A 13764-nucleotide genomic window follows, 5' to 3' on the forward strand; every position below is an offset into this window, starting at 1 on the left:
AGTCGGAGAAACTTGCGTTGCTCAGATTAGAACGGTTCCATTGTGCAGAATGGAGCGCGACGTGGCGGGCGCATCGTGTATGTTGCCTGACAGCCTTGGTTCACACTGATGCGACCTGTTTACTTGTTTTTACAAAGACAAACTTTTCTTTTCAACGTCAATGTTCACGTCACTTTACAGCATAATGTACATGAATTAGAGTATTGGTATGGTTGCAAGAAATTATTTACAGGTAATTGCACTATCAATAACCGTCAAGCATTCAATAGAATTTGGAAGCTATGGTTAGTAGACCTCTACCAGGAGAACTCCCTCACCCGAGTTGCGATAAAAGGGGTTTCCCCAAGGGGGAAGAAGGGGGTGGGGGGGAGAATCAGAGGAAGAGGGAGGGCATCAGGGGAGGGGGAGCATACGCCAACAGTTCCTGGTTCGTGATCCGCCCCACCCCATAGGGGTAGAGCTAGAAGTCAGCTTCTGGGCTGGATGGAGATGTTTTCAATGGCAGGGATCCCCGGGAGTTAATTAATGAGGAACATATCTTGTTGAGTTTACTCAGACAATTCCTGTTAATATATGTTATCGAATATAGAGGCAATACAGCATTCAGGGTATTCCTCCAGGTGGTGTTGGTGGGCGGCACCCCGGATTTCCATCTCAACAAAATTTCCCTACGGGTAGAGTATGCCATAAACATTTTTGTGTATTTTCCCACACTAGGGTCAGTGGTCACATTCAACAACATAGTTTTGGGGCATAGTGGGATAGAAGTCCCAGCTGCTTGGTTAACGTCTGCCAGGACCTGTTCCCAGAACCCCTGCAATAAAGAACATGACCATGTCGTATGTATAAAGGAGGCCTCTGGGCCTCCATATCTAGGGAAGGCTGGGTACCTGTTTGGGTAGATAGCCAGCAGGGCCGCTGATAGAAATCATGGAGCCCAGTACAGCCTGCCTGATAGGTCCCCCTTCAGCTCCACCCCTGGTCCCTCCTTCAGACCTGGCCTTGAAACTGTCTCTGCAGCACATTACCGCATTGGTGGCATGGGTAGCACTGCAGGCAATATATGCGGTATGGGCCATAATGCATGTGCTACCTGCAGACAATGGCACCCATGCCACCAATTGCATATTGTGCTGCAGACAGTGCCACCCATGCCACATTGTGCTGCAGACAGTGCCACCCATGCCGCCAATGGCACACAGTTCTCCCAATCCCCCTTTGAGAGATGGCAAATCCCGTTTCCAGCTCGCAAATGCTTTCATTAATTTATTGGGCATGGAAGCTGATATGTAAAAGTTTATTGCTGATGGCACCCCTATCAGGACTTTGGTGGTCAACAATCACTCCACCGGGTCCGGCTCGAGAGTGACACTACTGGGAAACTGATGTTGAAAGGCATGTCTCACCTGCAGAAAGCGGAATAATATCCAGTTGGGTAGATTGTACTTCTTTTTAAGCTCTGAAAATGTGCTCAACCTGCCCTCCATTACCAAATGTTTTAACCTAACTATGCCCCTAGTTGCCCATACCTGGGGGGCTGGAACACTATGTAGGTGGGAGAGATTAGGGTTGCCCCACAAGGGTGTATGGGAAGAAATTGTATCCGGAGAGTGATAAATCTCCCTGGCTCGGTACCAGACTATAATGGTTGTGCACATTAGGGTTTTCAAGTTGGGGTGACCCTTGACTCCACAAAACACTTTCTAGTTTCTAAGGGCGGCATATGATCCTAGGATCGCAGCTTCCAAGGTAACTGCCGGTTTGTCCCTTGGTTGTGAGAACCACCAACGGGCCGCCACTAGTATGGCTGCCCAATAGTACTGATGAAAGTTTGGGAGAGCCAACCCTCTCTCCCCCACTGACAACTGTAGTGTGGACATTGCCAATCTTGGCACCTTGCCCAACCACAGAAAGGAGGTGACCTATGGATTTTAACTTGTTGAAATAGGACGCCGGAATCTGGAGTGGGCTGTTTCTAAAAAGATACAACATTTTTGGGAGGAATTCCATCTTTATTAGATTTACTCTACCCACCGGGGTCAGAGGGAGTGACCTCCAGTCTGTTCAAATCGTCAAACTGTGCTAGCCGGGGAGTCCGATTGAGATCCATATACCTGGCCACCAGCCCATTCATACGTATCCCCAGATACTTAATGCTGTCCACCCAAACAAGCGGAATTTGCATGGGTGGTCTGGGCCTGGTGGGGTTCAAGGGGTAGAGCAGGGATTTATCCCAATTTACTCCAACTCCAGAATATGACCCAATCTCTTTAACCAACTGTAAGGCTGCTGGGAGTGAGGAGGAGACATTGTTCAGGTACAGGATAGTATCATCTGCATATAAAGATATTTTCTCCTCCCACCCCCACCTGAATTCCCTGGAATGCAGACTCAGCCCGAATCCGTGATGCCAGGGGCTCCACAGCCAAAGCAAACAGCCCGGGCGAGAGTGGGCACCCCTGTCTGGTACTCTTACCCAGTGGGAATTCTTGCAAGAGTGAATTGTTAGTACACACCCGCGCCCTTGAAGAGGCATACATCATGCGTAGCCATTTAATAAACGTTGGACCAAACTCAAATTTCCAGAGAACAGCCCAGAGTTACTCCCATTCAGCCTAATCAAATGCTTTTTCGGCATCCAAAGACACCACCTAGGCCAGTGATGGCGAACCTTGGCACCCCAGATGTTTTGGAACTACATTTCCCATGATGCTCAACAACACTGCGGAGTGCATGAGCATCATGGGAAATGTAGTTCCAAAACATCTGGAGTGCCAAGGTTCGCCATCACTGACCTAGGCTGTCCCCCTGGGCATTAGCCATATGTGTCAGCAGTCTACGTATATTTATGTCTGTCCCTCTTCCTGGCATGAACCCGGATTGGTCAGGGTGGATAAAGGTTGTAATTACTGAATTCAATCGACCGGCCAATACTTTAGCAAGTATTTTTAAGTCAACATTTAAAAGAGATATTGGCCGGTAAGAAGAGCACAATTCGTTGTTCTTGCCAGGCTTAGGGAGGACAACAACCACTGCTTCTGACATACAGGGGGGGCAGGATGTCGCTCAGTAGGACCTCACGATATGTGGGCAGGAGATCATCCGCGTACTGTTTTATAAAACTCCACCGGATACCCATCTGGACCCAGCATCTTCCCACTCTGCAGAGATTTGAGCGCCACTTGGATCTCTTTAAGGGTTAGGGGTCTCCAACCTTTCCCTGACAGCATCTGTAAGGAATGGCAAGTCCACCCACTCCAGATACCCATGCATCTCTTGTTCGGTAAACTGTACCCTATGGCTACAAAGTTCCTGATAATAAGCGGCAAACTGGGTGTTAATTTGAGAAGAATCTGTTAGAATATCCCCACTAGAAGACTGAATTTGGGATATGGACACTGGGGAGAATGTTCCCTCGATGACCACTCCTCTCTCCTTGCTCAAAAAAGCCTCTGGCTCTGATGAAGTTTACTTGTTTCTATTATCGCTACATTTACTTGTGATTGCGTAACATGTATTGTATAGTAAGAGATTTGTTAAGGTTAATTGGTAAAGGTAATAGTTGACAATAAAACAATAAGTAACATAATTGTACAATCAGCACCATGAAGACATAAAAATGTTCTTGTATCCGCATCCGTTGGTGTTATGCAATGTTCAATGAAACCCACCTTGTCTTTCAACCCATTATCAGTCGGGTGAAAAAAAATACATATGGGGCTTTTAATTTGCCTTTTTGAGAAAATGCAATACTTACATTTTTTTTTATTTTTTTTTACAAAAAAAAATAAAAATCTTAATATTACCTACAGAAAATGACCAATAAAAGCAAAAGGTTAAGTTAAAATGATCATAAAATGTGACCATTTTTATGACCGAATACAGTACATTTTTATGTATAGGTTTATCTGTTTAAAACATGAAGGATCAATGCCTTTTGCAATTGACTCACTTCTCTTAAAGGACTCCTGGTTCCCTAGTAAAATCTCTCTGCCCTGCAACACAACTCCAGTGAAGAGGGAGCAACCATTGGCTACAAAAGGAAACCACAGTCCAGACTCCAATCATCAGTTTTCCGCTGTGAAGCAAAATAAGGGTCAGTGCCCATCTGCAGACCCCCAATTGCCATGCGGCACCCACCATTGCCAAGAATGCAGCACCCACCATTGCCAGGAATGCACTTACCATTACCATCAGTGCAGCCCTGGAGGGCACTTGGAGGGGGCAGGACGAGCGCCAAAGATATCTTACAGGATAATCTCCTGTTTACACAGCGGCCTCTTTAAGAGAAAGTCCCGCCTCCTTTGATGGACAGAACAGTTGTCCAATGGCAGCGCCGGAGACAGGACTTCCTATTAGAGGCTGCCATGTAAACAGGAAATGCTCCTCCTGTGTGCACGGCACTCGTCCCGCCTCCTCCCCCCGCCTATATATCTTTTGTGGCCCCTGTGCTGGTAGATCATTGGGAACCATGTGCTTAGATAAACAGGCGGGCCTTTCAAAACCGGGCCGCACTTTGGACATGCCTATAAGGTTAAACTTCTGACAGTGACCAGACTCGCCCCCCCCCCCCCCCCCCATTGGCTCCCGCTGCTGTCAATCAAATCCAATGACGCGGGCACCAGAGGGCAGAGTCCATCATTTGCGTCTATGGGCGCAAATGCTGGACTCGGGCGTACACCCGCAAGGTAACCCCCCGGGAAAGCCCATCTCCTACAGCAGTGATGGCGAACCTTGGCACCCCAGATGTTTTTATAACTACATTTCCCATGATGCTCATGCACTCTGCAATGTAGTTGAGCATCGTGGGAAATGTAGTTCCAAAACATCTGGGGTGCCAAGGTTCACCATCACTGATCTAGGGGGATATGCAATGCAGGGAGGAGCTGATAGCGCCGCGGGGGGACTCCAGAAGAGGATGATCAGGGCCACACTGTGCAAAACAAACTGCACAGTGGAGGTAAGTATGACATGTTTGTTATTTAAAAAAAAAAAAAAAGCTTTACGATTACTTTAAAGTAGTTCTTATGGCCAAGTGTATTTTACCCAAATGCATTCCCTGCACTAAGGTAAACAAAACACCCCACTAAGTGCGCCCCCCCCCCCATCCCTAACCGCTTACCTGAGTCCTGTGCCCAACTTCAGTTCTTTTCACAGGAGGATCAGACAGCAGCAGGAGCCATTGACTTCAGCTGCTGTCAGTCAAATCTTGTAGATAGGGAGCAGGGCTGCACTGTGTGTGTCTGTGGCATGGGTGCCCCCCTCAGCACATGGCTTGCTGAGAGGTCACTCGGAAAAGAGGAGGAGCGTAGAGCAGTGGCAGGAGACCCCGGAAGTGGAAGTAAGAGACTACTCTGTGCACTACCATTGCACTTAGCAGGTATGTATAAACCTCTTCTTTTTTATTTTAGGGAAAAAAAATTAAGCTTTAGTATAACTTTATGGCCTCCCGTTGTCTCCACGAGGCTCCCTGATGTGCAAATTCTGGTGCTTTGCTCCATTTTCAAAGTCCTGTAATGTAGCAATGGAAAAAACAAACTCGGCACGCTCAAACTGTGTGGTCCATGAAGGCTGTGAGGAAGATTGGTGCTGCGACTGAAGCTCCTACAAGCTGTGAATAAACAACTGTAAAATAGAAGCCGGCACTCAACCAGGGACTGCGATAATAGCTTTCTTTGCAAAAAAGTAAAAGATCCATGTGGATTGCTAATTTAGCAACGGAGAGGTCTTTACTCTCCGTGTCCAGTGCTTTTTCTTGTGAACTGGTTATGTTTATCTGCTTCTTGATTTTGCGGATTAGAATGGCTGTCGGCTATCCATGTTCACAGTCTTGGTTTGAAGCATGTTACAGATTTTAGCAAGCAGGGCTGTATCACTGGCAGTCTCAGTTGGGTCGCCTGGAGAGTGCTGCATGCTGTGCAGGGAAGAGATGTCAGTAGCTTTAGGGAATAGCTGAGAAAATAGCTAGCTCAACTTTGCTATGGCTGGGGCCATGTGCTTCCTATGTGGGATTTTCCCTAGGTCTCTGGGTCCTTTACTTACCAGTCTTTTCCCCAAGAACTGGCGTTCCAGTTGGTAGTGGGGAGCAAGGAGCAGGAAAAAGCACTTCTTCTTCTATGGTGGTTACACTAACTTCTCCACTGTATAAATGGAGACAGCAGTGGTTTACACACTGGATATTAGCAAAGGAAGACGTTTTGAAGTGCAGCATAAGTGACAAGTGCAATGCGTTTGATAATCAACAGGTATTTTACGTATGTGCTAATGCTTTCCAACTCTAACCAAAAATTTTTAAAACATTTGGTGGACATTCACTTTTGTCAACCTTTATTTCTCTTTGTCCCTAAAAATGCGAGACTCCTGTCTACGGGTAATTTGACTGCTTGACCAGCTAACTTCAAAAGTCTAAGCCCTTGTACACATGGTCGGACAATCCGTCGGATTTTGTCCGAAACTGGTGTTGCATACACGCGGTCGGACAAAGTTGTCGGAAAATCCAATTGTTCGGAATGTGATGACGTTATTTCGTATTTGGTCTAGGAATTTGATCTGAGCATGTGTGGCAGCTCAACCCCCCCCCCCCCCCCTCTTCACCCCCAATGTGAGATGACACTGGCCCAGGAGGAGGGATTCCCATGTCAACAGACTGTGTTGATGGGGAATTGAGTACATTTCTTTCCTGCAACCCTTGGGTGCAGGGAAGAAATTTTGCTTTGTGTATAGCTGGCCTTAAATACACCTTTTTAATCTGGTCAGTTGCCAGAATGAGGACTTTTTATTACCTTTTGATAACCTCATTTCACACCATTGTTGAGTTTGTTGTAGAGTTCTCTTTAAATGGCTGTGAATGTACATTGATATTTTTGCTTGTATTTAGGACGCAACTGGAAGCTTTGTGCTTCCATTCCGCCAGGTGATGTACGCTCCTTACCCTGCCACTCACATTGACGTGGATGTAAACACAGTTAAGCAAATGCCCCCATGTCATGAACATGCCTACAACCAGAGACGCTACATGAGAGCAGAGTTGGCGGCTCTGTGGAAGGCCACGTCAGATGAAGAAATGGTGGCAGATTCAATCATCCACACAGATGAGAGTTTCACTCCTAACTTGTAAGTAGAGCTGGTGTTTCAAGTCAATTTTCCTATTAATAATCATCTTCCTCCAGAATTTCCTTTTTAATAGACAGAGTTCCTGCTGTGAAAGCTCATATTGTCAAAAAGCTGCATCTCTTGTTGTCTAGAATACATTAGCTGAGTGACAACTTAAGTGTATGAAAGCTAATTTGGACATCTTGTCAAAAAGGGCTGGAAAATAGTATTAATAGAGGTATGAAAACTACAGTTAACTGCTCAGTTGAGCAGATGAATGGATGAGTGCAGCGGGGTTGCTGGCAGTAAGTGAGTGTCTTGTGAAATTCTAATTTGATTATCTGCACAGAACATCCAATTCCTCCTGAGCTAAAGTTGTCACCTCTCCACCTTAGCTTGGATAGCTGCTGGGAAAGGGTTAGATGATTTAAATGCTCATTTATTGCTTATAGTAGTTTAAATATAGAAAAACCGTAAAGGATTGAGCCCAGCAGATGCTATAAAATTAGCACCGTTTGGCTCTCGTAGAATGTTTTCTCTTTAAGCTTGACTGCACAAGGTCAAATTAAAAGCCTGGACTAGTTGAGGCATTGGTTAAGACGAGTCCATTGCACAATATGACTGATCATAAACTCAAGGTCAGTCAAAATGTTTTACAGTGTGCTGGAAAACAGTTTACAGCCACATTCCGTTTTCCAAACAAATACTTACATTGTTCATATAGCACTCTAAACATTACACATATTGGTTTCATCGTCTTGCCAAGCACTGCCATTAAGAAGTAGGGCAAATGTCATTTTTCAGGACAAAAAAAAGTGCTGATTCCTAGCTGTTAAAAAAAAAAAAAAAAAAAAAAAAGCTAGGAATCAGCACTACTCTGACAGTTAATGCAGTCACACTAGCTGCTAGATTCTCGTACTACAGGAATGTAGATAGATATATATATATATATATATATATATATATATATATATATATATATATATATATATAGAGAGATAGATAGATAGATAGATAGATAGATAGATAGATAGATAGATAGATAGATAGATAGATAGATAGATAGAGAGAGATATATAGATAGATATAGATAGATATAGATAGAGATATATAGATAGATATAGAGATATATATATAGAGATAGATAGATATCAATTTTTTTATTTTTTTTACTTGGGGTAGTTTCACTCTATCAAATTATAAGACAGAAGACGTTTATCTAGGTTTGAAAAAATTCCAGGGCACTCACAGGAGAGAAATATATCTGTGTGCCACACCAAAATCTGGCTTTGCAAAAATTTGCCTAAAACTTGAGCCCAATACTGAGTGCAGGAATCACCTAGCCACTATTGGGGGATTTTGGCTTCGTACATGTTTACCAGCTCATGTGCCAAAGGTGACTGCAATGCATGTGTGTGGGGCACCCCCTTTTTAAAGCCTATGTGTATAAGGCCTTAGCATGAGGTGAAGAGCTCCTTTTAAGACAGTATGTAAAAATGTTTGAGGAGGTCATGGTTTGCAAATGTAAATGTCAGTCTGACCGATTGTACCTGGGAGGGATGCCATGAACTGTTAGAGGTTCAGGTACAGTGCATCTGAAAAGTATTCACAGCGCTTCACTTTTTCCACATTTTGTTATGTTACAGCCTTATTCCAAAATGGATTCAATTCATTATTTTCCTCAAAATTCTACAAAGAATACCCCCATAATGACAGCGTGAAATAAGTTTGTTTTGAAATCTTTGCACATTTAAAAAAAAAGAAAAAAAAATCACTTGTACATAAGTATTCGCAGCCTTTGCCATGACACTCAAAATTGAGTTGAATTGACTGACCACCACTCCCGATTACAGGGAGCTGTGATTAGTGACAGTGTAACTAGGCAGAACGGGGAAATTCTTTTTTACATTAGCATTTCCCCGTTCTTCCTCTCCGTGAGACGATCGCAGGTATCCCCGCAGACATCAAGTCCGTGTGACCCACGATCGTGCTCATGAAGCTCCCAACGGGGCGTGTACGTGCCCTTTTGCCACAGTAGATCTGCATGAGGCTGGTCGAGAAGCGGTTAATGTACATTTTTTTTTTTTTTTTTTTTTTTTTTTTAATGCATTTGCAAAAATTTCAAACAAACTTCTTTCATGTTGTCATTATGGGGTATTGTTTGTGGAGTTTTGAGGAAAATAATGATTTTTTTACATTTTGAAATAAGGCTGTAACATATCAAAACGTGTAAAAAGTGAAGTGCTGTGAATACTTTCCGAAAGCACTGTAACTCTCAGTGGTTCCTTAGGAGGGTAGTGACCACTGACTGACTGTGGTGGAGTGCAGGGAGAAGTAAGATGGGAAATGAGAAAATCCCGTGTGATCTCAAGGTAGAAGGGAACCTGGGGTACAGAGAAAAACCATGTTGTGTGTTATTTACCAGCCTCCAATAAGCCTTGTCTAGATGAAGTTCTGTCACACGCACAGTACCACCTAGGTACCAGCCCATTAATTGCAGCAAGAGGTTCTTATCCAGATCACTATAATCCTTAAAGGGCAGAGCCTAGGGAGGAGGCCCACAGTGCCCAAAACGCCATATTGGGAGGGAACTTGAACATCTCAGCCATGCACACAGCCTAGCCAACCCTGTGGGGTTCACTCGGAGCACTCCTTCCTGCTAATTACTCACTCTTGCTCCATCCCTGGGCAGCAGAGAAACGCGAGAAGCGGCTTTGGAACCAGAGGTACCAAGCAATGACTTGGTTCAAGAGGGTTTTTTCTTCAGTTTCCATGATAACCTGACCACAAGGGATTGTTAAGGCTAGCCTCATTTGCTTATGAAATATATCCTTAAGTGACCAGTGAATATCCCAGAAATGACAGGCTGTGGTATGGTAGCGTCACTGAAGTAAAAGTTACTTTATTCCAAATACAAACAAGCTGCCAGAACATCCCACCTTGAATCCGTTCTGCACTAATAGGGTTTCACCTCAATTGACTTAATTTTAGAGACCATTAATGGACTTCGATCTGAATTTATGCATTATAGTACTCTTCTTAAATACTTTTTTCTTTATCCAGGAATATTTTTCAAGACATCCTACACAGAGACACATTTGTCAGAAACTTCTTAGAGCAGGTAATATTTCTAAGGAATCTCTATTTGGAAAGGGGGGGGGGGGGGGGTGAAGTTTCTTACTGTTAATTATTTATATGGTATAACGCCGTCATCTCTTCTGGTGCCGCGCAAATTATCGCGTGGATTTGCTGTAGCATCAGCTATAGATGTGAACCTGGGGTGGTGATACCCATTTCTAGGATATTTTTGAAAACGAATGGTGTACTCTGCTAAGTTTACAGCTAAGACCCCTTTCACACTGGGGCCACCCATGCCTTCGCGGTAAAGCGCCACTTGTTTTGACAGTGCTTTACCACTGTTTAAGCAGAGCTTTTTCACAGATTTTCAGCCACTAGCGGGGCTCTTTTAACCCCAATAAAAATCAGTGTTGCAACGCATTCTAATCGCTTTTCAGGCACTTTGAAAGGGCTGCATTGTAATTGGCAGGGGTGTTTTGGGAGCGCTGTATACGGTGCTCCCAAATCACCCCAAAGATGCTGCTTGTTGGACTGCTAACATCCCGCAAGCGCACCATCCAGGTGTGAAAGCACCCATTGCAATGAAGGGGCGGAAGTTTGCAGTCACGTTACAGGGGCTAAAACGCCTGAAAACTGCCTGTGTGAAAGGGGTCTTAAAGTGATACTTGACGCACACTGTTTAATTTACATTGTCCCTTCTATTTCTCTGTTAATTATGGTAATGTAATTATTTTAATAAAAATAAAAAAAAATCCAAGTACCTTTTTCCTAATCAATATACAGATGTCACATGACCCAGATCTTCCAAAGCCTGTCTGCAGGTAAACAGTGCCAGGAGGAGCTTCTAGTCCTCTGCTGCTGGTCGCATGTTCTGAAAAAAAAAGCCATTGGAATCCAGAGTAAAAATAAATAATTAGTATCAATAATCTGTTTAAAATTGGCATACAAATATATATTTGAAATCAAATCTTTCTTTTTTTGGGCAATAACATGGTGTGAGTGGATTCTGGTCATGCCCCTCCAGCCTGTGTCTGAGAATAAGAAGGAGGTGAAGCCTCCATTAATCTACATGTAACATCACGGCACCATTGTGTTTAGCTGGTTAGTGGACAGGGAGGAGGATGGAGGGAGTGGGCTGTCATTTACCGTTGTGTATACGCCTCCATGTGCAACTTTTATTGCCTTTACAAACACTTTAATCAAATAGCATTTAGTTGGCCAAAGCATTTTGTATTGGAGCGTTTACCTTTAAAAATTGTGTTGCATCTCAGTGCTGCTTATCGTTTTGCAGCCAGTTCTTGCATACGCATGGCATTTCTCAGGGCTGGTTTCCTGGTGACAACATTAGGCCATAACTACGTAATGTGTGCTGAAATGGCCACTTGTAGTTTCCATCAGAAGCACATGTGACAGGGTGAAAACAGGAGCACAAACAGGAGACAGAGATGAAGCGTTGTTATCCTATATAGAATTTGCCCGAACGGGGACCTTCATGGCAGAATCATAAGCTAGTTTAATGAGAACTGCAGGAAATCACATTAGCATGTTAAAGATTATGAGATTTTAGTGCCGTGGTTTAATAATTCCTTAATATGACTAATCTGTGCTGTTTTAACATGAGAATGCAGCCAATTCTTGTCCTTGTTGGCATTGCCTCATAAATAAAATGCATCATTGGGTATGCTTTTATTCTGTGCAGTTCACTAGGATATTCTAGAGAGCTTCCTTTTTATCTCCAAGGCTCTTTCTGTTATTAAAATTCATTAAATTTATCTTCTCAAACTTGAATGTTGTCATAGGCTTTTCTTTACCAATGTTATTTTCAATGCATTTTGGGAGAGTTTAATCAACCCTGTCCCAAAAATGAAATAGCAAAAATCTTTTCCTCATAAAAGAAAATGGTAAATATTCACCTACCCCACGCCTGGGACATCAAACTCTACTCTTTTATATTAAAAAGAAATTGTCCAAAGAAGTCTGACAAGAACTGACTCTTCCAGGAGTATTGATCTCCTGGCCCCCCACTGAGCTCAGTGGTTGGGTTTATTTCTTGGTCCCCCAAAGTGCGCAATGGCCCTTCCCACCAACTTCCACATAACTGATCGCCACCCCAGAAGCGTTTCTCAGTGGATGATTCCTCTTCAACAGAGTGGTATTCAGTGGGGCGTGCCACAGGAAAGGCATCCATGCCTACATTGTATTTTGTTCACTTTTCTCTCTGCATTCCACCATTCCTTTAATAAGGCAGAACTAAACGGAGAGAAGTACTCGCCTCCTCATTCTTGCCATGCAGTGGTTAAACTCCCCACCAGCCATTATTATCTTCTCCCTGGCTATTTCCGTGTTGCAGGTTTTCTCTTGATTGCATTAGTGGTGGAATGACGTCACCCCGCACATGCGTTCGGGAGTCCGTCATTCCAGCACAGCTGGAGTGCACACAGAAGGTATACGGAGCTGCACATTCAATAGAGGATTGCTTGCAGGCAGGTGTTTATTTCAAGAGACATTGCATATCTCTTTTGCAATTTTTTTATTATTTATTTGCTAATTTTAATTTTAATTTTATTTGCTTTAAGTGCAATGGTCTGGAGTCATGACAAAATGAATGTATTAATATATAGATGGATATATTATCTTTTATTAGTTGAAATGGTTACATTTCACCTGGGAAAAAGAACTCTCTTTATTTTCTAGGTATTCCATTTGAAACCAAACTTATCTCTAAGAAGCACATTTCTGGCACAGTTTTTGCTAATACTTCACAGAAAAGCTCTTACTCTAATAAAATATATTGAAGATGACACGTAAGTTTTCCTTGTTTGTTATTGCTACCATAATAATAATGCCAATAATGGTATAGTGCAGGGGTAGTTGATTAAAATTCACGGGGGTCAGGTCAGAAAAATGTTGTTCTAGCGGAGGTCCAAGTGCCATATTGGTGCTATGACTCCACATGATATCCTCCACATCACAGCCTCCTGTGCTCGTCACAGGCCCCCCATCGCAGACTGCCCATCACAGACTCAACCCCCCATTACAGACTAACCCCCCCCATCACTGACCATCACAGACTGACCCCCCCCCCCAATCACCGTCCATCACAGACTGGCTCCCCCACATCACAGACTGGCTCCCCCACATCGCAGACTGGCTCCCCCCCATCGCAGACTGACCCCCCCCATCGCAGACTGACCCCCCCCATCGCAGACTGACCCCCCCCCATCGCAGACTGATCCCCCCCATCGCAGACTGATCCCCCCCATCGCAGACTGATCCCCCCCATCGCAGACTGATCCCCCCCCATCGCAGACTGAGCCCCCCATCGCAGACTGACCCCCCCCCATCGCAGACTGGCTCCCCATCGCTGACTGGCTCCCCATCGCAGACATGCTACAAGGTCTGAGCTCATAGGCAATCCCAGAGATGCCACAGGGATTTCTCACTCAGTTGCAATGTGTAAGCTTCCAAATTGTTTCATAGGAGAGACACAGCTTGAAACCAGGGTGTGCATGGTAAAGGAGGAACACAGTAGATCATAAAAGGGGTAGTAGAGGATGTGCAAAATTAAACAGGTGTCCTGCCACAGTGTATGTA

The 13764-nt window shown here is 44.1% G+C and overlaps 1 protein-coding gene across 1 annotated transcript in view; it reads left to right on the plus strand.

The window, feature by feature from the left end:
• C9orf72 (C9orf72-SMCR8 complex subunit) overlaps positions 1-13764 on the plus strand; it is an 86410-nt gene that overhangs the window by 69700 nt on the left and 2946 nt on the right. Inside the window, exons 7-9 of the mRNA XM_077475138.1 lie at positions 6878-7113; positions 10156-10213; positions 12865-12974. Of these exons, the coding sequence (XP_077331264.1) occupies positions 6878-7113; positions 10156-10213; positions 12865-12974 (404 nt within the window). The remainder of the gene's footprint in view (positions 1-6877; positions 7114-10155; positions 10214-12864; positions 12975-13764) is intronic.

The sequence above is a fragment of the Lithobates pipiens genome, unplaced genomic scaffold, assembly GCF_037356315.1.
Source record: "Lithobates pipiens isolate NorthernLeopardFrog02 unplaced genomic scaffold, aLitPip1_a1.2 Scaffold_13, whole genome shotgun sequence".
Classification (NCBI taxonomy): Eukaryota; Metazoa; Chordata; class Amphibia; order Anura; family Ranidae; genus Lithobates; species Lithobates pipiens.